The 23,499-nt window shown below is 45.9% G+C and overlaps 1 protein-coding gene across 5 annotated transcripts in view; it reads right to left on the reverse strand.

The window, feature by feature from the left end:
- Positions 1-23,499, reverse strand: part of LOC140201569 (filamin-A-interacting protein 1-like) — a 359,890-nt gene that overhangs the window by 33,699 nt on the left and 302,692 nt on the right. For all 5 annotated transcript variants that reach the window (XM_072265860.1, XM_072265859.1, XM_072265861.1 and 2 more), the window contains one exon: positions 3,205-5,947. In XM_072265860.1, coding sequence (XP_072121961.1) covers positions 3,205-5,947 — 2,743 coding nt within the window. The remainder of the gene's footprint in view (positions 1-3,204; positions 5,948-23,499) is intronic.

The following is a 23,499-nucleotide window of genomic DNA, read 5'->3' on the forward strand; positions in this document are numbered from 1 at the left end:
TTTTGTGTGTGTTGCAGTAAATATATTTAAGTTTTTGTTATAACTTGTTTTTACTATTACCTAATTATATGCAAAGGTATCACAAAATACTATCAAGAACCTTACCAGAACAGGGGTGGCAAGATATGTCAGTGATGCTGTTGGCCAACATAATGTTGCACTATGGGTGATGCCTTTTGTGAAGAACTGAGGATCAAAAGAGGTTGTGTGTTGTGCTTTCACACAATGACGAAGCATCTCAAGTTGCGTGGACTGTTTTCAAGGACCCTAGGCTTTTGGATCCCTAGGGAAAGCTTTTATTGTGAAATCAGTAAAGTGTGTGCACCTCCAGGGGCCATAAGAAACTGCGTGACATTGCATAATCAATCCATAGCTGGTGCCAGGGAATGTAGTCCCAGATATTGTCTCACAGAGTCAGAGTTATACAGCATGATCAAAGGCCAATTTGACACAATTTGTACATGATGGACAAGTTGTCCTCTTCAGCTAGTCCCACATCCACGTGTTTGTTCCACATTCCTCTAAACTTTTCCTATTCATTTTATTCACTGGTGAGATTTTTGGGAATAAAGAAATTTGAGGGACTGTGCTTTTAGGAACGAATGATATTTCAAAAAAAACTTGTAATATGATGGTGGTTTGTCATTTGATCTGCTTTTATGGTCACAACTTGCGGTTTATAATTTGTGATGTTTAAGCCCATATCAGCCAAGTACAGCATCCACACCAAGGTGAATTTGTACCAGAGCTGTGTTCTGTGCATACTCTTGTATGGGTCAGAGTGCTGGTGCATAACGGAGAGTGACCTTGCCAAGCTGTCGTCATTCCACACCTTGAGCCTCTGAAAGATCCTCCGTGTTTCCTGGTCAAGGAAGATCTCCAATCACATCCTACTCTTTCAGTGTCATCAAGAGGACATGAAGAAACATTGGAGATGGTTTGGGCACATGATCAGATGAGAGGCCAACTCCATCATCAAGATAGCACTTCATTGGACCCCTGAAGGGCGGAGGAAACGTGAGAGACCAAAGACAGCTTGCGCTGTACCATAGAAGCAGAGACGAGGACTCTGAACCACATCTGAGTCACAGTAGAGAAGATGGCCAAGGACAGGCAGAGGTGAAGGACCTTCATTGCTGCCCTAGACGCCACCGGCATAACAGGCAGTAACTAACTAACTAATCCTATGTTAAATTTTTGAGAAGTATTTATTTTGTTTTAAGACATCATCTACATTATTACTGACTGAACGGTCTGCATGTAGGAGGGAGATTGAAAATCTGGCTGAGTGGTGCCACAGCATCAACACTTAACTCAATGTCAGTGAGACCAAAGAGTTTCAGGAGGAGGAAACTAGAGGTCCATGAGCCCGTCCTCATTGGGTGATCAGAGGGAGAGAGGTTCAGCGACTTTAATCACTCTGTGTTATTATTTCGGAGGAACTATCCTGGGTGCAGCATGCAAGTGTGATTATGAAGAAAGCACGCAGCACCTCTATCTCCTTAGGAGTTTGTGAAGATTCAGCACAACATTGCAAATTTTGACAAATTTCTATAGATGTGGAGTGGAGAGTATATTGACTGGCTGAATCACAGCCTAGTCTGGAAACACCAATGCCCTAGAATGGCAAATCCTAAAAAAGCAGTGGATACAGCCCAGCCCATCACAGGTAAATCCCTCCCCACCAATTCATCATCATCAGAGACTCCCACTATCCAGAACATGCTCTCTTCTTGCTGCTGCCATTAGGAAGAAGGCCCAGGAGCCCCAGGATCCACACCACCAGGTTCAGGAACAGTTATTAGCCCTCAAACATCAGGCTCTTGAACCAAAGTGGATAACTTCACTCAACTTCACTTGCCCCATCATTGAAATGTCCCAACAACCTATGGACTCAATTTCAAATACTCATCATCTTATGTTCTGGATATTTAATGCTTATTTATTGATTATTATTATTTAATTATTGTTGTATTTGCACAGTTTGTTGTATTCTGCTCACTGGTTGAATACCCAAGTTGGTGCGGTCTTTCATTAATCCTACTATGGTTAATTTTCTATTATGGATTTATTGAGTATACCTGCAAAAAATGAATGTCATGGTTGTATATTTACTTTGATAATAAATTTGCTTTGAACTTTGATCTCTAGCTCTGCACCCATAGTGGGCCGCCCTTATACATGTCAATCATTTCTGACTTTGTTGGCCGATATTAGACAAGCTACTATCAGCAATGCGATACAAGTGTCTAGACAAACAGTAGGATCCCAAAGGCATAGAAGACTACAGACCAAGTGCTGGCAAATGGGATTAGCTAGATGGGTACTTGATAGTCAGCCTGGTCATGATGGGCTGAAGGGCCTGTTTATGTGCAGTTTGTGTGATTCTATGATATTGGCTGCCCTGTGAGACTATTTAAGAATCAACCACTTCTATATGCCTGGGGTCAAGTAACATCTATTTTGGAACCTATTTCTTACCTAAACTCATGGCACTTGGCTACTGGGTAGGGCAAGAGGTGCCCTTTATGGACACTCGTTAGCAGTCACACCACAACCAAGGATTCCACACTATGAAGGAACGCATTGATCAACGCTATTACATCAATTGCAATCCACATTTGGAAGCACAATGCCTGAGAGTCCACCAATCTATTTATTACAGAAAATTAGTCAATCCTAATGAAGTAAAAGACTGTAAGATAAAGGAGCAAATTAGGCCATTTGGCCCATCGAGTCTGTTCCATGGGTGATTTACTTTCCCTCTCAGCCCCAATCTCCTGCCTTCTCCCCGTATCCCTTCATGCTCTGACTAATCAAGAATCTATCAGCCTCTGGCTTAAACATAACCCAATGCCTTGGGTACATTCGATATGTAATACAGAAAATGTTGGAAAAACGCAGCAGGTCGTGCAGACCCTGTGGAAGAAGAAAGAGACTTGACATTTAGACCTTTGGTCAGAGCTAGTGGGCTACTTAAGATTTACATCAGCTGCTGCTCCTTCATTTCCAGCTACAGCAACACTGCCTTGAGACTTGCATTTTATTTGTTGATCCAAACTGCATTTTGCTGCTCTAACGTTGTACTCTTACTGCTTTTCTTTTTCCTGCCTGAATGTATAGAGAGATCTGCCTGCACATCCCACAAGGGGAGGTGACAGTAATGAATGAGTACCCTGTTGAGACCGGGGCTGTGTCACTCACCAGTGCCGGCGTGGTCCTAGTGGGCGACGTGCTGGCTGGGGTGATGATGATGCTGCTGGTCATCTTGCTGGGAGAGCCCTTGGGTGGGGCGTAGTGGCGGGGTGAGCGGAGCACGGTGCCTGACCCTTCCTTGCTGTCGGCGGGCACGGCCAGCGGCCGCACTGTGATGAGCGGAGCGCTGGGCTCGGGGCAGCTGCCGCTGGCCGGCCGCTTGTATTGGGTGCCCAGGTGGATGTGGATCTTGTTGTCCTCGGTGGTGATGATGTTGGCCTTGGGGCCATACCTTCGGCCAGCTCCCTGCTGTTGCTGCTGCTTGTCCGGGCCCATTCTGAACACGGCTCGGCCCACCTGCACCTCCTGCGGCTCGGGGCCTGGGGCTGGCTCGCAGCCGGGGGCCGTGCTCACCGTCACGATCTGGATGGGCGACTGATGGGCTTCGGGGGAGGCTGGCTGAGGGTGAGGGCACCCTGGCGGCGAACCAGGCCGGGAGAAGGTGGTGATGGTGACGGGCGAGGCCGGGCGCTCGGGTGAGAGGAGGCCTTCGGAGGCCTTGGGCACAGGGATGATGGTGATGCGGGGTTTGTGAGGGCCTAGCGTGGGGATGACGGCGCTGCTGGAGAAGAAGTCGTCGGCCGCTGGGCTGGTGATCTCCAGGGTGGCCGTGCTGCCGCACTGCTCGGGCGTCACTCTGATGTGGAGCGGCTGCCCTTGCTTGCTGGACACGAGCAGTGGCTTGCCGGGGCTTGTGCCCACCTCCCGCCGCTTGGCCCAGGGGACCCAGGAGCGGCGCAGGCCTGGCTCGCCAGCAGCTGGCGGGTAGCGCTCAAGGACAGCGGGCGGCCTCCGCAGGCTGCCTTGACGCAGGTGGCTCATCAGATGGTTCTCCTCCTGCACCGACTGGCGGATGAAGACGGCCGTGGCATTGCGGTCGTCCTGGTCGGCCAGCGCGCCGTCCGTCTGCACGGCAGTGGAGGCGAGCGGCACCTCCAGCATGCGCCGTCCGTCCATGCTGGGCCGGAGGGCGCGGCTGCAGCGCTTGGAGAGCTCCAGCTCGCGGGCCAGGCTGACCACCTCCATGCCCATGTCCTTGTTGCGGTCCTCCTCCTGCTGGCAGCGCCGCTGCAGCCGTGAGTACTCGGCCTGCAGCTGCGACAGCTGATCTTCCTTCTGCATCAGCTCGTGGATCTTCTCCTTGAGCGCCCTCACCTCGGCCGCCAGCTCCCGGCTCCGGGCCTCCTCCAGCCGCAGCCTCCCCCGCGCCTCAGCCTCCCTGGCACCGCCGCCCTCTCCCTGCTCGCTGCGGCTGGCCAGCTGCCGCATCTCCTCCAGCTGCTGGCTCAGTTGATTGGCCTTGTCCCGCTCGCTCCTGTACCGCTGCTCCAGCTGGTCGAACTCGTCCTCCGTCTTCATCAGGTCACCCTCCACCACCTCCAGCTGCTGTAGCCGGCACCTCAGGTGCTCCACCTCCAGCGTCAGCTCCCTCAGCTTGGGGCTGTCGGACTGGGCTTCCTCAGCCAGTCGCTCAGCCTCCGGGGTGGCCCGACTTCTCAGAGCGTCGCTCTCGTCCTCATCGAGCCTCTTCTTCAGCAAGCCGAGGTGCTGGCTCAGCTCACTGGACCTTTGCTCCTCACTCTTGAGCTTCATCGCCAGTTCCTCCTTCTCAGTGAGCAAGCTGGACACCTTCTCCTCCATCTCTGACTTCAGTTTGAGGAGTTTTTTGCTCTCTTCTATCAGCTTCTCCGTTACCTCAGTGGTCTTGCTCTGCTCCTCCTTGAGCTTATTGTTGAGCTCGTTGACTTTTTGCTCTTCTTGGTTCAGCTTCTCGGCCACCCCTCTCCTCTGGTCCACCAGCATCACTGTGAAGGACTTCAGCTTCGTCAGATCATCTTTCAAGTTGAATTCACTCTTTCCCAGCCTGGTCTCGGAGGACTCCAGCTCCTTCACGCGAGCCTTTACTGCTTCCAGCTCGTTGAACAGGTCTTTGCTCAGAGCCTTCTCTTTGTCCAGGCTGTTGTGCAGCTGGGAGCATTCGGATTTGCTCTTGTTGAAAGCACCTTCCAGCTTTTCTAGCTCCACCATTCTCTTCTGGAGTTTCTCCACCTCCAGCCTCAAGCTGCTGCTGTGGAGCTCTTCTTGCTGCAGTTTCTTCTTCAGCTCCCTGCCCTGATCCTCGGCCTTGGTGATCTCCTCGTCCTTCCCCTCCATCTCCAGCAGCTGCTTGCGCAGGCTCTCCACCTCGGACATGAGGCTGGAGTTGCCACACTCCCCCTGCCTGATTTTGTCCCGCAGCTCCTGCAGCTCTTCCTCTGCTTTCTGGAGACTCTTGTTGGCTTCCTCCAGCTCCTCGAACCGATGGGCCAGAGTCGACAGCTTCTGCCGCAGCTGGCGGTTCTGGGCCTCTTGGTTCGCCAGTTTAGCTGTCATCTCGTCGAGCTCTTGCACGGACTTGGCAGATTTGTGCTCGAGTTCCGCTTCCAGCTGGAATACCTTTTGCGCCTCCTCTCTGGCTCTATCGTCACTGCTACGGACTCTCTCTTCCTCCTCCCGGAGCTTGTGCACGAGCTCCTGCACCTTCTGGGCTTGTTGGCCGAGCTGCTCAATGTGAATCTGCCGCTCGTCCACCAGCATTAGTGCGAATGACTTCAGCTTCAGCAGCTCCTCTCGCACCCGGCCCAGCCGTCGGCTGTTCTCCTTCTCCTTCCGGGCTTGGTAGCACTTCTCCTGTTCAAGCAGTTTCTTCAACCTGAGGGCAGAATAAAAGGCTGCATGAGAATGGGATTAAAATATATCTCGGGGCTTTATGCACTGTGGGAAAATGTCAACAATTGCAGCATGTTTGGAGGGGTAACAAACAAAAATTTGAAGGCATTCGGTGGATCATACTGCAGCTTGAAGAAAGAAGTATGCAGTGGAAAAAAGTGACTGAGGTGGGTATCTTCCTCTCCCCATCTCCCTTATTTGATTCCATGGACTACCTTCCTTTGCTGTCAGATTCCATCATCTGCAGCGCTTTGCCTCCGCCTTTTCAGTCCAGATGAAGGGCCTCAGCTAAACACTGACGGACCATTAATTCCCTCCCCTCTCAGGTATGCTGCGTGACCTACAAGTTCAATCCTACAAATTCAGATTGTTTGATGCTCCAGGGTCTCCAGCATCTGCTGTCTCTCGTGCTTCTATGTTACATGGAGTGTTCTTTTGCAAGTCACTGTCCTGACGTGGAATTGCCATGTTGGAAGAACAATAGATATTAGAGACAGCCTCAGGGTATGGAGCAAGATATTTAGGATTAAACTGTGGAGAAATTCCTTCAGCCAGAGGTTGGGGAACATGTGGAATTTTTTTTACCGGAGGGCTGTAGAGCTCTGAATAAATTTGAGGGTAGATTTCTAGACAGAGGCATCAAGTGGCTTGTGATGGGATCAGGACTGTAGTATTGAAGATAAAAGGTCAGTCATGGTCACAGAGCTTAGAACAGCTCTGGACAGACCATTTAGCCCACATAGTGTTGTGCTGATCTTGATGTCAATTTTCACTGCATCTCCTCCTCCTGTGTACCATCCATACCTCACCATTCTCTGCATATTCATATGTCTGTTTAATAGTCTCAGCTCCATCGAACTCCCTTCTTCCACGAGCAGGCAGTTCAGCCCCCACCAGTTTCTGCTGCCTTTGAACTCACCAGCCCCATGAAACCATAAAAGCATTCTCTCTGATGTTTGACTTTCCTACCCTGGGGAACAGTGTGCACGGGTGATTGACAGTGAGCCCTTCCAAGCATCTCTGTTCCCCAGCAACACTAACAATGAAGACTGATGTCACCAGCAGTTATGGAGAACTAAAATACACAGAAGTGCCAAATGTTGTGAAGTGGAATATTTCCTAACAGTTGCAAGGAATGGTTGGAACCAAGGAAGTGTATTCTGAATGAACAATTATGAAGTCAGCCTATGACAGTCGCACAACTCTGCACGAACGTAGTAGGGAATGGATGGGAGAATAGAGAACTTAATGACAGATAGCTGTGTTATCTTGCATTGTTCCTTCCAAAACAGTGGCAATGTATTTTCATATAGGTTAGAAGGGACATTTGTAAGAGACAGATTCTGAACATGTTACATCTCTGTACCTTTGTTGGTATGGATGTGCAGTTCATGACCTCAGCAAGGATCGGATAATTGAAAATGGTGATACTATAGCCTTAGAATTTAAGACTTAAGACCATAAGACATGGGAACAGAATTAGACCATTCGGCCCATCGAGTCTCCCCTGCTAGTCCAACACTGCTGAATTATTATTCCTCTCAAGCCCATTCTTCTGACTTCTCCACATAACGATTGACACCCTAACTAATCAAGGGCCTATGAACCTCCACTTTAAATATAACCCATGACATGGCATCCAGTGTCTGAGGCAATGAATTCCATGGATTCACCACCCTCAGACTAATAAAATTCCTCCTCATCTCTGTTCTAAGTGGCCCAAAGCCATCAAATAGTCCTCATATCTTAGCCCTTTCCTTCCTGGGATCATTTTTGTGAACTTCCTCTGGGCCCTCTCCAATGCCGTTTCCTAGATAAGAGGACCAAAACTGCTGATAATACTCCAAGTGCGGCCTGACCAATGGCTTATAAAGCCTCAGTACTACATCCTTGCTTTTTTATTGTGGTCCTCTTGATATTCATGCTAACATTGCTTTTGCCTTCATTACCACTGACTCAGCCTGCAAGTTAGCCTATAGGGAATCCTGCACGAGGATTGCTCTCCATTTAGAAAATAGTCTATGCCCTTATTCTTTCTACTAAAGTGCATGACCGTACACTTCCCTACACTGTATTCCATCTGTCACTTCTTCTAATCTGTCTAAGTTCTTCTGCAAATCCCCTGCTTCATTAACGTTACCTCCCCCTCCACCTGTCTTTCTATTGTCCACAAACTTGGCCACAAAGTTATCAACTCCATCATCCAAATCGTTGACATATAATGTGAAAAAAAGCAGTGCCAACACCGACACTTGCAGGACACCACTAGCTATCTGCAGCCACCTAGAAAAGGCCCATTCTTTATTCCCATTCTTTGCCTCATGCTAGTCAGCCAATCTTCTATCCATGGGCTCCTACCTTGATTAGCAGCCTCATGTGTGCCACCTTGTCAAAGGCCTTCTGAAAAACAAGTAAACAACACCTATCAAAGTTGCTGGTGAACGCAGCAGGCCAGGCAGCATCTGTAGGAAGAGGTGCAGTCGACGTTTCAGGCTGAGACCCTTCGTCAGGTTTTGTCCACCGTTTCTTTGTCCCCCATTACTACCTCTTCAGTGTCATTTTCCAGCAGTCTGATATCTACTCATGCTTCATTTTTACTCTTTATATATCTGAAACATCTTTTGGTATCCTCTTTGATATTATTGGTTAGCTTACCTTCATATTTCATCTTTACTCTCCTTATTGCTTTCCTAGTTGCCTTCTGTAGATTTTTAAAATTTTCCCAATCCTCTAGCTTTCTACTAATTTTGCTCTACTATATGCCCTCTCTTTTTGCTTTTATGCTTCCCTTGTCAGTTACGATTGCCTTATCCTGCCTTTAGAATACTTTGGTTTAGCGATGAATCTATCCTGTGCCTTCCCAGTTGTTCCCAGGAACTCCAGTAATTGTTGTTCTGCTGTCATCCCTGATCGTGTCCCCTTCCAATCAACTTTGGCCAACTCCTCTCTCATGCCTCCTTAATTCCCTTTACTCCACTTTAATACCAATACATCTGATTTAAGCTTCTCCCTCTCAAGCTGCAGTGTGTATTCTATAATATTATGATCACAGGCTCTTAAGGGTTCCTTTACCTTAAACTCCTTAACTAAATCTGGTTCATTGGAATGGGCTGCCAGCGATGGTGTTGGAGGCGGATATAATAGGGTCTTTCGAGAGACTCCTGGATAGGTACATGGAGCTTAGAAAAATAAAGGGCTATGGGTAATCCCAAATAATTTCTAAGGTAAGGGCATGTTCGGCACGGCTTTTTGGGCCAAAGGGCCTGTATTGTGCTGTAGGTTTTCTATGTTTCCATGTTTCTATACATAACAACCAATCCAGAATTTCCTTTACTCTTGTGGGCTCAATCACAAGCTGCTCTAAAGACCCATCTCATAGGCATTCTACAAATTCCTTCCCTCGGGATACAGCACCAACTTGATCTTCCAATCTACCTGCATATTGAAATCCCCTTTGACTATTGTAACATTGCCCTTTTCACATGCCTTTCCAATTTCCAGTTCTAATTTGTAGCCCACTTCCTGTCTACTGTTTGGAGGCCCGTAAGCAACTCCTATCAGGGTCTTTTTACCTTTTCAGTTTCTTAACTCTACCCACAAGGATTCTACAGCTTCCAATCCCATGTCACCTTTTCCTCAGGATTTGATTTCATTTAACCAATTTCCCCCGGGATCAATAAAGTATGACTATGACTATGACTATTTTTTACCATCAGAGCCACCACACCCTCACTTCCTAGCTGCCTGTCCTTCCAGTGCAATGTGCATCTTTGGATGTTAAACTCCCCACTGTGATCTCCTTTCATCCGCAACTCAATGATACCTACAACATCATACCTGCCAGTCTTTACCAGCACTACAAGATCATCTACCTTTTTTCCATATACTGCATGCATTCAAATGCCTTCAGTCCTGTGTTCATCACCCTTTTCAATTTTGCTCTCACGTTTCTGGAAGTTAGATTCTTATCAGTTTCTAAACTTTTTGCCTTTTTATTTATTTTGGCAACTTTCCTAGCCTCTCTTGCACTCTCCTTCCCTTTTACTTTATCGTCAATTTTCCAAACTGTGGAACCCTCCCCTACTATTTTTTTTTAAATACACACTTTAACACATCCCATTAACTGTAATTTTGCCCTATCAACTGCCTAATCTTGTTCAGAGTCTCACTACATACTGCATCTACTTGCATAGCAACTGCCCCATCCTCTGCCCTACCATTCCGGTTCCATGCCTCTGCCCAACCCTCCCGAACTACTCTAGCAAACCTGCCTGCAAGGATATTGGTTCCCCTCAAGTTCAGGTGTAACCTGTCCTTACTATATGGGTCATACCTTCCCGAGCAAAGATCCAATTATCTACAGACCTGAAAACATGCCCCTCTGCACTAACTTCTCTGCCAAGCATTCAACTTTGAAATTATCCCATTCGTACCCTCACTGGCATGTGGTACAGGCAGCCATCCAGAGACTACTACTCTTGAAGTCCTTTTAGCTTTCATATAGCTCCATATATACTCTCTTCAGGACCTTATCACTTTTCCTTCTTAAGCCATTGGTACTGATATATACCATGACTTCTGTCTGCTCACTCTCCCCTCCAGAATGGTGTAGATCTAACCCAAGACATCCCTAACCCTGGCACCTGAGAAGCAACATACCATCAAGGTGTCTCTGTGATCTCCACAGACTTTCCTGTCTGCTCCTCTAACTACTGGACCCCTATAACCACTGTAATCCTCTTCTTCCCCGCCCACCTTCCCTTCTGAGCCACAGTGTTAGTTTGAGTTCCAGAGACCTGTTTGCTGTAGCTTTCCCCTTATAGCTCAACTCCCCCCCACCCCCAAATCGGTATACTTATTATTGAGGGGGATTGCCACAGGGGTACTCTGTACTAACTGTTTATTCCCTTTCCCTCTCCTGACAGTCACCAGGTACCTGCTTCCTGCAACCTCCATGTAGCTTCTTATCTAACACCTCCTTGCTTTCCTGTATGAGCCAAAGGTTATCAAGCTGCAGCTCCAGTTCCCGAACACAATTTTTAAGGAGCTACAGCTGGGTGCATCTTGTGAAGATGTACTTATCAGGGAGCCCGGAATTCCCACATCTAGCATGAAGAACACGCCACTGATTCTAAGCCCATTCTCACTGAACTAGCTGTGCACTAATTGACAAAAAAAGAAAGAAACCTACTAGAAACTTACCTAGGGCCTTCACCTTTCCTCACCTAAGCCTCTTGAGTTGAAGCCTCAGGTTAACCACTCTAACACTGTCCCGTTCACACTATAACCACTCCCACAATGGCCTCTCCACTTAAACGAAAACCGCTGTAATGAAAAACAATTTCCCCCGGGATCGATAAAGTATAACTATGACTAAACTAGACTTCTTTTTATTGGCCTTTACCAGTTGCCTAATGCAGTAAATCATCATGATTTAAGGTCGTCAAAAGTCCCAAAAAGCCCTGAGCTCTTTTTTAAATTTTGCGCTGGCTCACCAAAATAAGCAACTGCTCGCAATGATTGAAACCTGATGAGAAGTTCCAAAAGGACCCAAGCTTTTTTAAAATCTTGAGCCCTCTCACCGAAACAAGTCACTGATGACAATGATTGAATTTAGTTTTAATTCTGAAAAAAACCAGATTCAATTGCTAATGGGATTTAACCGCACTACATGTAGTGCCAGAATATCTCCGAAGTCCCAGTATCAACATACTTCCCTGTGCTGATCAGAAAACACATGAGATCATGCATGACCTGTATCAACCAACCAGCAATCTCCAAAAAGTGAGAATCGGAAGTGGACTGGAGAACCAGCTTGTCAACATACCTGGCCCTCATTCTGTGGCCTAGTGCACTTGACACCCTGGAACCAGATCTAGTTAAGGCATCAGATTACATTGGGTTAGTGTATTGTCATAGATTACAGGGTGCAAAGGAGTTCCTTGTTCACATGATGCATTCCACTTATTTTCACTTCTCAGACATCAGCAGGCTTGCAAAATTAAAATTTAATTAGAATAAGTAGCAATATAGGGAGGCTGGAAATAGCCTGCAGACATATTGTGTACAATATGCTATTGTACGCTTCAGTAATAATATGGGAATAAGATACTGCAACTAACCATTGCTGATTCTTAAGTAACAGTTCAGTTAGCTCTCTGGATTGTTGGTTGACAATAGTGGGCTTACACGGCTTTTTTCTTGAGAGTTCCAGGGGACTATGGTCAGTGTCACTGTGCTCTGGTCTACCAAGCCTGCCCACTGCATCATAGTAAAACATAATACAAAATTCAGAGGTCACCCCACTATCCCAGACCTCACTTTGAAGTGGAGAGATTGGCAGACTCAAAGTTAAAGTTAAATTTATTATCAAAGTACGATTCATATGGGAGATTGAACTGCACCCAATCAATGAATAGGAGCATGAGAAAAAGTGACGACTTCAGGCAGATCCACAATTGAAAATTTTAAAATGCAGCGCTTCATGGTAGTTTTCAGAGTTTGGACTGAATCCAATCAGAGAAAGAGAGCATGAGAAGAGACAGCAACTTCACAAAGGTCCATGATTGAACAATAATAGAGGTTGTGCTTCATTAGAAAAGGTGAATAAAAGTAAGGCAATGGAAAGTGGAGTGGCCATTGTGTGAGAGGGCCAGTGTTGGAGTGGCCTTGGTTCATCAGGCTTAGGAGAGATCAGTCTTGGGTGAGGTAAAGTATCTGGTAAATGTCTTCTTTTGCGTTCTTCTCCAGTTAGAGTAGCTCCAGGGACTGTGTTGTGTCCTTTGTGTGAGACATGGGATTTCTAGGAGGTCTACAGCCTCCCAGATAGCCACATCTGCAGCTCCTCAGAGAACGTGTTAAGGAACTGGAGCTGCCGCTCAGTGAACTTTGGCTCATCCGGGAGATGGAGGAAGTGATAGATAGGAGCTACAGGGTAGTAGTCACCCCAAGATTTCCATCAGCAGAAGAAAGGAAAAAGGGCAGCCTGTGGCCATTCCCCTCAATAGTAAGTATACCTTTTTGGATACTGTTTACCAAAGGGGCTACGTTGACTGGATCTCAGGCGCTGCAATTCAGAAAAGAAGAAATGTGAAGAGGTCTGCAGTAGTGACAGGAGATTCCATAGTTAGAGGAATAGAGATGAGATCCCGTGGATGCGTAGAGACATCCAGATGGTTGCCTCCCAGGTGCCAGGGTCAGGGACATCTCGGATCGGGTCCTTGATGTTCCAAAAGGGGGAGGGTGAGCAGTGAGAAGTCTTGGTACATATTGGCACCAATGACATAGGCAGGAAAGGTGAGGAGGTCTTGAAGAGAGATTTTAGAGAGCTAGGTAGAAAGTTGAAAAGCAGGACCTCCATGGTAGTAATCTCAGGATTGCTATCTGTGCCATGCACCAGTGAGGGTAAGAATAGGAGAATTTGGCAGATAAATGTGTGGCTGAGGAACTGATGCAGGAGACAGTGGTTCAGATTTCTGGATCATTGGGACCTCTTTTGGGGGAGGTATGACCTGTAAAAAAGGGAGGGGTTACACCTGAACCCGAGGGGGACCACTATCTCTGTGGGCAAGTTTGCTAGAGTTGTTCAGGCGGGTTTAAACTAATTTGGCAGGGGAATGGGAACTGGAGTGATAGGGCTGAGGATGGTAGTTGGCTTGCAAACAGAGGCAGTGTGTAGTGAGACTGTTAGCAAAGACAGGCTGATGATAGGGTAAAATTTTCGTGAACAGGAAGAGTTGCAATATAAAAGGTGGACAAAATTGAAAAAGGTGATGAATACAGAACTGAAGCTGTTGTTTATTAATTGAGACACAGTATGGAACGTGCCTTTCTGGCCCTTCGAGCATGCGGTCAAGCAATCTCTGGATTTAACCCCAGCCTAATCGTAGGACAATTTACAATGACCAATTAACCTAACAAGCAGACTGTGGGAGAAAGCTGGACCATCCAGAGGACACCCACGTCGTCACGGGGAGAACATACAAACACCTTACAGGCAATGGAGGGCATTCAACCTGGATTGCCTGTGATATACAGTTTTGTGCTAACCACTACACTACAGTGCCACCTCATATTAGACTGCATATTTGAATACATACAGTATATGGATTAAGGTAGATGAACTTGTAGCACAGTTATAAATTGGCATGTATGACGTTGTGGGCATCACTGAATCATGGCTGAAAGAATATTATAACTGAGAGCTTAAACTCTAAGGATACACATTGTATCCAAAGGATAGGCAAGTAGGCAGAGAGGGTAACGAGGCTCTGTTGGTAAAAAATGAAATCAAATTCTTAGAAAGAGGTGACATAGGATCAGAATCATTGTGGATGGAGCTAAGAAACTACAAGGGTAAAATGACCCTGATAGGAATTATATACAGAACCCCAAACACTAGTAAAGATGAGGGCTACAAATTACAACAGGAGATAGAAAAAGAATTTCAAAAGGGCAATGTTACAATAGTCATGGGGGATTTCAACATGCAGGTAATTGGGAAGATGCTGCATCCTAAGAGGGGGAATTTATTAAATGCTAACAAAATGGTTTTTTGTAGCAGCTTGTGGTTGAGCCCATTAGGGGACCAGTTATTTTGGATTGGGTGTTGTGCAATGCACCAGAATTGATTAGAGAGATTAAGGTAAAGGGGACAATAATCATAAATTGAATGAATTCACCCTGCAATTTGAGAGGCAGCAGCTAAAGTCGGATATATCGGTATTACAGTGAGATAAAGGGAATTACAGAGGTATGGAAGAGGAGCCTCCCAAAATTGATTGGAAAGTGACACTAGCAGGGATGATGGCAGAACAGCAATGGCTGGACTTTCTGGGAGCAATTTATAAGGTGCAGGATGGATACGTTCCAAAGAGGAATAATTTTTTTAAATCGGAGCAAAAGGCTGAGAGTGAAGGAGTAAAGGAATCTTGGAGAGAAGTAATTTTTTCAACACTGCTTGGGGAATAGAGACTAGACTACGCAGGTGCGTGACATAGAGCACCAAAGGTCTAAAAAAAAAGACCATCATATACAGCGGGCAATGGAGTGAGAGGGAGCAGAGTGGGATGGCTTTGGCTCAACAGGCTTCAGCATGAACAGGCAGAGGCGAGGGTAGGTTCCGGTAAGTTTTGTTTTCTTTGTTTAGGGTAGAGAGAAGCTAGGCAGGGTGTTGGAATGCTCCTCTTGCAGGATCTGGGAAGTCAGGGAGACCTCCGGTGCCCCTGACGACGCCTGCAAGAAGTGCATCCAGCTGCAGCTCCTAACATACTGCATTAGGGAATTGGAGCAGGAGCTGGATGACCTCTGGATCATTCGGGAGAATGAGGTGTTTATAGATAGTAGCTTCAGGGAGGTAGTTATGCCAAAGGAGCAGCACACAGGTAATTGGATTACTGTCAGGCAAGAGAAGGGGAAAGGGCAGGCAGAGCTGGGTTCCCCTGTGGCCATTCCCCTCAACAACAAGTATACCGATTTGGGTACTGTTGGGGGGATGACTTACCTGGGACAAGCTGCAGCAGCCAGATCTCTGGCACTGAGTCTGGTTCTGCAGTGCAGAAAGGAGGGTGGAAGAAGAAGAGAGCGGTAGTGATAGGGTACTCGATAGTTAGAGATACAGACAAGAGGTTCTGCGGTCGTGACAGAGAATCCAGGATGGTTTGTTGCCTCCCGGGTGCCAGGGTCAGGGATGTCTCTGATCGCATGCACAGCATTCTGAAGTGGGAGAGTGATCAGCCAGATGTCATGGTACACATCGATACCGATGACGTAGGAAGAAAGAGTGAGGAGGTCCTGAAGAGTGAGTATAGAGAGCTTGGTAGAACGTTAAAAAGCAGGACCTCGAGGGTGGTAATCTCAGGATTGCTACCCATGCCACGTGCCAGTGAGTGTAAGAATAGGATGCTCTGGCAGATGAACACATGGCTGAGGAACTGGTGTAGGGGGCAGGGTTTCAGATTTCAGGATCATTGGGACCTCTTCTGGGGCAGGTGGGACGTGTACAAGAGAGACGGGTTACACCTGAACTACAAGGGGACCAATATCCTTGCAGGGAGGTTTGTTAGTGCTATTGGGGAGGGTTTAAACTAGATTTACAGGGGGATGGGAACCAAAGTGCCAGAGCAGATAGTGGAGTGGGGGTGAAAATAAATGATGTTAATAGTTCTTGCAAAGTCACAAATAGAAGGTTGTGTGTGGTGGTAATAATCTTCTGAGGTGTGTCTATTTCAATGCAAGGAGTATTGTGGGGAAGGCTGATGAGTTGAAGGCATGGATTGACACATGGAATTATGAAATTATAGCCATTAGTGAAACTTGGCTGCAGGAGGGGCAGGGCTGGCAGCTTAATGTTCCAGGGTTCCGATGTTTCAGATGTGATAGAGGCAGAGGAATGAAAGGTGGGGGGGGGGGGGCAGCATTGCTAGTCAGGGAAAATGTTACAGCAGTGCTCAGGCAGGACAGATTAGAGGGCTTGTCTACCGAGGCCATTTGGGTGGAGCTGAGAAACGGGAAAGGTATGGCCACATTGGTGGGGTTGTATTATAGACCACCCAATAGTCAGCGAGAATTGAAGGAGCAAATCTGCTGAGAGATAGCAGACAACTGCAGGAAACATAAAGTTGTGACAGTAGGAGATTTTAATTTTCCACATATTGATTGGGACTCCCTTACTGTTAAAGGTCTAGACGGGTTAGGGTTTGTAAAATGTGTTCAGGAAAGTTTTCTAAATCAATATATAGAGGTACCAACTAGAGAGGATGCAATATTAGATCTCCGATTAGGAAACAAGTTAGGACAGGTGACGGAAGTGTGTGTAGGGGAACACAAACAACAGGAATTCTGCAGATGCTGGAAATTCAAGCAACACACATAAAAGTTGCTGGTGAACGCAGCAGGCCAGGCAGCAGCTCTAGGAAGAGGTGCTGCTTGGCCTGCTACGTTCACCAGCAACTTTTATGTGTGTTGTTGTGTAGGGGAACACTTTGGTTCTAGTGATCATAACACCATTAGTTTCAACTTGATCAAGGATAAAGATAGATCTCGTCCTAGGGTTGAGGTTCTAAACTGGAAAAAGGCCAAATTTGAAGAAATGAGAAAGGATTTAAAAAGCGTGGATTGGGACAGGTTGTTCTCTGGCAAGGATGTAATTGGTAAGTGGGAGGCCTTCAAAGGAGAAATTTTGAGAGTGCAGAGTTTATATGTTCCTGTCAGGATTAAAGGCAAAATGAAAAAGAATACGAAACCTTGGTTCTCAAGGGATGCTGGAACTCTGATAAAGAAGAAGAGAGAGATGTATGACATGTTTAGGAAACAGGGAGCAAATAAAGTGCTTGAGGAGTATAAAAAATGCAAAAAAATACTTCAAAAAGAAATCAGGAGGGCTAAAAGAAGACATGAGGTTGCTTTGGCAGTCAAGGTGAAGAATAATCTAAAGAGCTTCTACAGGTACATTAAGAGTAAAAAGATAGTAAGGGATAAAGTTGGTCCTCTTGAAGATCAGAATGGTCAGCTATGTATGGAACCAAAAGAAATGGGGGAGATCTTAAATGTTTTTTTTGCGTCTGTATTTACTAAGGAAACTGGCATAGAGTCTATGGAAATAAGGCAAATAAGTAGTGAGGTCATGGAGCCTATACAGATTGAAGAGGAGGAGGTGCTTGCTATCTTGAGGCAAATCAGAGTAGATAAATCCCCAGGACCTGACAGGGTATTCCCTCGGACCTTGAAGGAGGCACAAAATAATTTGCAGATGCTGGGATCAAAGCAACACTCACAACACGCTGGAGGAACTCAGCAAGTCGGGCAGCATCCGTGGAAAAGATCGGTCGACGTTTCGGGCTAGAACCCTTCATCAGGACTGTAGAGGGAAGGGGCAGAGGCCCTATAAAGAAGGTGGGGGGAGGGTGGGAAGGAGAAGGCTGGTCTTGGTATGAACATAGAATTCTCCAACTTCAGGTAATTCCCTCCCCCTCCTTTCCCCTATCGCTATGTCTCTCTGCCCCGTCCCCCAGCTGCCTACCACCTCCCTGTTGGTTCCGCCTCCTTCTACTACCCATTGTGTTTTCCCGTATTCTTTCTTCACCTTTCCTGCCTATCACCTCCCTGCTTCCCCTCCTCCACCCCTTTATCTTTCCCCTTACTGGTTTTTCGCCTGGAACTGACTAGCCTTCTCCTTCCCACCCTCCCCCCACCTTCTTTATAGGGCCTCTGCCCTTCCCTCTACAGTCCTGACGAAGGGTTCAGGCTCGAAACATTAACCGATCTTTTCCACGGATGCTGCCCGAACTGCTGAGTTCCTCCAGTGTGGACCTTGAAGGAGACTAGTGTTGAAGTTGCAGGGGCCCTGGCAGATATATTTTAAATGTCAGTATCTACAGGTGAGGTGCCAGAGGACTGGAGGATAGCTCATATTGTTCCCTTGTTTAAAAAAGGCTCTAAAAGTAACCAAGGAAATTATAGGCCGGTAAGTTTGACATCAGTAGTAGGTAAATTATTGGAAGGAGTACTAAGAGGTAGGATCTACAAGTATTTGGATAGACAGGGACTTATTAGGGACAGTCAACATGGCTTTGTGTGTGGTAGGTCATGTTTAACAAATCTATTAGAGTTTTTCGAGGAGGTTACCAGGAAAGTGGATGAAGGGAAGGCAGTGGATGTTGTCTACATGGACTTCAGTAAGGCCTTTGACAAGGTCCCGCATGGGAGGTTAGTTAGGAAGGTTCAGTCGCTAGGTATACATGGAGAGGTGGTAAATTGGATTAGACATTGGCTTAATGGGAGAAGCCAGAGAGTGGTAGTGGAGGATTGCTTCTCTGAGTGGAGGCCTGTGACTAGTGGTGTGCCACAGGGATCAGTGCTGGGTCCATTGTTATTTGTCAACTATATCAGTGATCTGGATGATAATGTGGTAAATTGGATCAGCAAATTTGCTGATGATACAAAGATTGGAGGTGTAGTGGACAGTGAGGAAGGTTTTCAAAGCTTGCAAAGGGATTTGGACCAGCTGGAAAAATGGGCTGAAAAATGGCAGATGGACTTTAATACAGACAAGTGTGAGGTATTGCACTTTGGAAGGACAAACCAAGGTAGAACATACAAGGTAAGTGGTAGGGCACTGAGGAGTGCAATAGAACAGAGGGATCTGGGAATACAGATACAAAATTCCCTAAAAATGGTGTCACAGGTAGATAGGGTCGTGAAGAGATCTTTTGGTACGTTGGCCTTTATAAGTCAAAGTATTGAGTATAAGAGTTGGAATGTTATGATGAGGTTGTATACGGCATTGGTGAGGCCAAATTTGGAGTATTGTGTGCAGTTTTGGTCACCAAATTACAGGAAGGATATTAATAAGGTTGAAAGAGTGCAGAGAAGGTTTACAAGGATGTTGCCAGGACTTGAGAAACTGAGTTACAGAGAAAGGTTAGGACTTTATTCCCTGGAGCGTAGAAGAATGAGGGGAGATTTGATAGAGGTATATAAAATTATGATGGGTATAGACAGAGTGAATGCAAGCAGACTTTTTCCACTGAGGCTAGGGGAGAAAAAAACCAGAGGACATGGATTAAGGGTGAAGGGGAAAAAGTTTACAGGGAATATTAGGGGAGGCTTCTTCACACAGAGAGTGGTGGGAGTATGGAATGAGCTGCCAGATGAAGTGGTAAATGCAGGCTTACTTTTAACATATGAGAAAAACTTGGACAGGTACATGGATGGAAGGTGTATGGAGGGATATGGTCCAGGTGCAGGTCAGTGGGACTAGGCAGAAAAATGGTTCAACACAGCCAAGAAGGGTGGAAAGGCCTGTTCCTGTGCTGTAATGTTCTATGGTTCTATGGTTCTATGGTATTCTAAAGGCAGGATGACACAGTAGTGTCTGACATAAAAGCCAAAGAGACAGAACATAATAGAGCAAAAAGTAGTGGGAAGTTGGCAGATTAGGAGACATTTAAAAGCCAACAGACTGCAACTAAGAAAGTCATAAAGAAGGAATATGAAGTAAGCTAGCCAAGAATATTAAAGAGGATACCAAAAGCATCGTTAGATATATAAAGAGTAAAAGAGGGGCAGGAGTAGCTATCAGACCTCTGGAAAATGCTGCAGGAGAGGTGGCAATGGGGGACTAGGAAATGGTGGATGAATTAAATAAATATTTTGCATCAGTCTTCACTGTGGAAGACACCAGCAGTATGCCTGAAGTTCGAGAATGTCAGGGGGCAGAAGTGAGTGAAGTTGCCATTACAAGGAAGAAGGTACTTGGGAAACTGAAAGGTCTGAAGGCAGCAGAAACATCTGGACCAGATAATGTACATCCAAGGATTCTGAAAGAGGTGGCTGAAGAGATTGAGCAGGCATTAGTAATGATCTTTCAAGAACCACTAGATTCTGGCTTGGTTCCGTACATCTGGAAAATTGCAAATGTCACTCCACTCTTCAAGAAGGGAGAGAGGCAGAAGAAAGGAAATTAGAGGTCAGATAGTCTGACCTTAGTGGTTGGGAAGATGTTGGAGTCAATTACTAAGGATGTGGTTTTGGTGTATTTGGAGGCACATGATAAAATAGCCTGTAATCATCATGGTTTCCTCAAGGGGAAAATCTTGCCTGACAAACGTGTTAGAATTTTTTGAAGAAATAACAAGCAGGATAGACAAAGGGGAATTGGTGGTGTTGCATATTTGGATTTTCAGAAGACCTTTGACAAGATACCACACATGAGGCCGCTTAACATGCTAAGATCCCATGGTATTATAGGAAAGATACTGGCATGGATAAAGCAGTGGCTGATTGGCAGGAGACAAAGTATGGGAATAAATGGAGCCTTTTCGGGTTTTCTGCCAGTGACTAGTGGTGTTTCACAGGGGTCTGTGTTGGGACTGTATCTTTTTATGCTTTATGTCAATGACTCAGATGACAGAATTGATGGCTTTGAGGCAGTATTTGTGAACGATATAAAGATATGTGGAGGGGCAGGATGAGAATGGGCAAGGAAGCAGCAGGTGGAATACAGTGTCAGGAAGTGTATGGTCATTTATTTTGGTAGAAGAAATAAAAGAGTTGACTATTTTCTAAATGGAGGGAAAATTCAAAAATTCGAGGTGCCAAGGAACTTGGGAGTCTTCGTGTAGGATTTCTTAAAGGTTAATTTGCAGGTTGAATCCATGTTGAGGAAGGTAAATATGATATTAGTATTCATTTTGAGAACACTGGAATATAAAAGCAAGGATGTAATGTTGACGCTTTTGAGGCACTGGTGATGCCTCACTTGGAGTATTGTGAGCAGTTTCGTGCCCTTAACTGCTGAAACAGGTGAGGATTCAAAACTGATTCCAGGACTGAAAGGCATATCATATGAGAAGCATTTGATTGCTCTGAGCCTCTATTCACTGGAATTCTGAAGAATAACGGGGGATCTCATTGAAAACTATCAACTGTTAAAAGGGCTTAATAGAGTGGATGTGGAGAGAACATTTCCTGTGGTGGGGGAGTCTAGTACTGGAGGGTGCAGCCTCAGAATAAAGAGATGTCCATTGGGAATGGAGAAGAGGAGCAATCTCTTTAGCCAGAGAGTGGTGAATCTGTGTAATTCATCGACACAGGCAGCTGTGGAGGACAAGTCATTGGGTATATTTAAGGCAAAGATAGATAGATTCTTGATTGGTCAGGACATGAAGGGATATGGGGAGAAGGCAGGAGATTGGGGCTGAGAGGAAAATTGGATCAGCCATGACGAATTGGTGGAGAAGACTCGATGGGCCAAATGGCCTAATTCTACTCCCATATCCTATGGTCTTATGGTCTTACACTATCCTGAGATTCATGTCTTGCAGGTATTTACATGAAGACCACACCACTCACCCTTGACCCTTGACCCATTCTCACCACACTGAAATGAAGAAACACAATAGAATATATGAAGAGCAATACATAAAGATTGACAAACAGCTAAAGTGCAAAAAAGACAAATGGTTCAAATAAGAAAGTGAATAATGCTGAGTTGTAGAATCAGCATTACAGGCATTTGCTGTGAAATGTGTTGCTTTGCTGCAGCAGTGCAGTGCACTACGTAAGAAAGCCTAGAATGACAATAAGATGGGTGTTGATGAATTGTTGTAAACTCTATCAACTCCATCATGGGCACGAGCCTCCCCCAGCATCCAGGACATCTTCAAGGGATGATGCCTCAAAAAGGTGGCATCCATCGTTAAGGACCCCCGTCACCCAGGACATGCCCTCTTCTCATTGTTACCATCAGGAAGGAGATACAGGAGCCTGAAGGCACACAAAGATTCAGGAACAGCTTCTTCCCCTTTGCCGTCCAGTTTCTGAATGGACATTGAACCCATAAACACTACCTCATAACTTTTTTATTTTAAACACATATATTTTATTACACACACACACACACACAGACTCATATACACATACACTGACTGTGATTCATGTTTTTTCTCTCTTATTATGTATTGCATTATGCTGCACCCACAAAGACAAGAAATTTCATGACGTATGCCAGTGGCATTAAACCTGATTCTGATTCTGACTACCTGGGAATAAGTTAGAACTGTTCATTGACCCTGCCTTATGCAGCTGGATCTTGGACTTCCTGTCAGGTCGCTGGCAGGTTGTAAGAGTGGACTCCCTCACCTCCACCCCTCTGACTTTCAACACAGGAGCCCCTCAGGGCTGTGTACTAAGCCCTCTCCTTTACTCCCTGTATACCCATGAATGTGTTACCACTCACAGCTCCAATCTGCTAATTAAATTTGGTGACGACACTACATTGATTGGCCTAATCTTAAACAATGAGATGGCCTACAGGGAAGAAGTCACCTCTCTGATACAGTGGTGTCAAGAAGACAACCTCTCCCTCGATGTCATAAAATCAAAGTTGCTGGTTGTGGATTACAGGAGGAATGGAGATGGGCTAACCCCTATTGACATCAATGAATCTGGGGTTGAGAGAGTGAACAACTTCAAGTTCCTCGGCATACACATCATCGAGGACCTCATGTGGTCTGTACACACCAGCTGTGTGGTAAAAAAGGCACAACAGTACCTCTTTCACCTCAGACAGTTGAAGAAGTTTGGTATGGGCTCCCAAATCCTATGAACTTTCTATAGGGGCACAATTGAGAGCATCCTGACTGGCTGCATCACTGCCTGGTATGGGAACTGTACTTCCCTCAATCGCAGGACTCTGCAGAGAGTGGTGCGGACAGCACAGTGCATCTGTAGATGTGAACTTCCCATGATACAGGACATTTACACAGACAGGTGTGAGAAAAGGGTCCAAAGGATCATTGGGGACCCGAGTCTCCCCAGTCACAATTATTCCAGCTGCTACTATCCGGGAAACAGTACCGCAGCATAACAGTCAGGTCCAACAGGCTCTGGGACAACTTCTTCCACCAGGCCATCAGACTGATAAACTCACACTGATTTGAGTGCATTTCTATGTTACATTGACTATTCAATTTATTACAAATTATTATAAATTACTTTGATTGGAAATTGCGCATTTAGATGGAGACGTAACGT

Source organism: Mobula birostris, chromosome 8 (genome assembly GCF_030028105.1).
Source record: "Mobula birostris isolate sMobBir1 chromosome 8, sMobBir1.hap1, whole genome shotgun sequence".
In the NCBI taxonomy this organism is placed as follows: Eukaryota; Metazoa; Chordata; class Chondrichthyes; order Myliobatiformes; family Myliobatidae; genus Mobula; species Mobula birostris.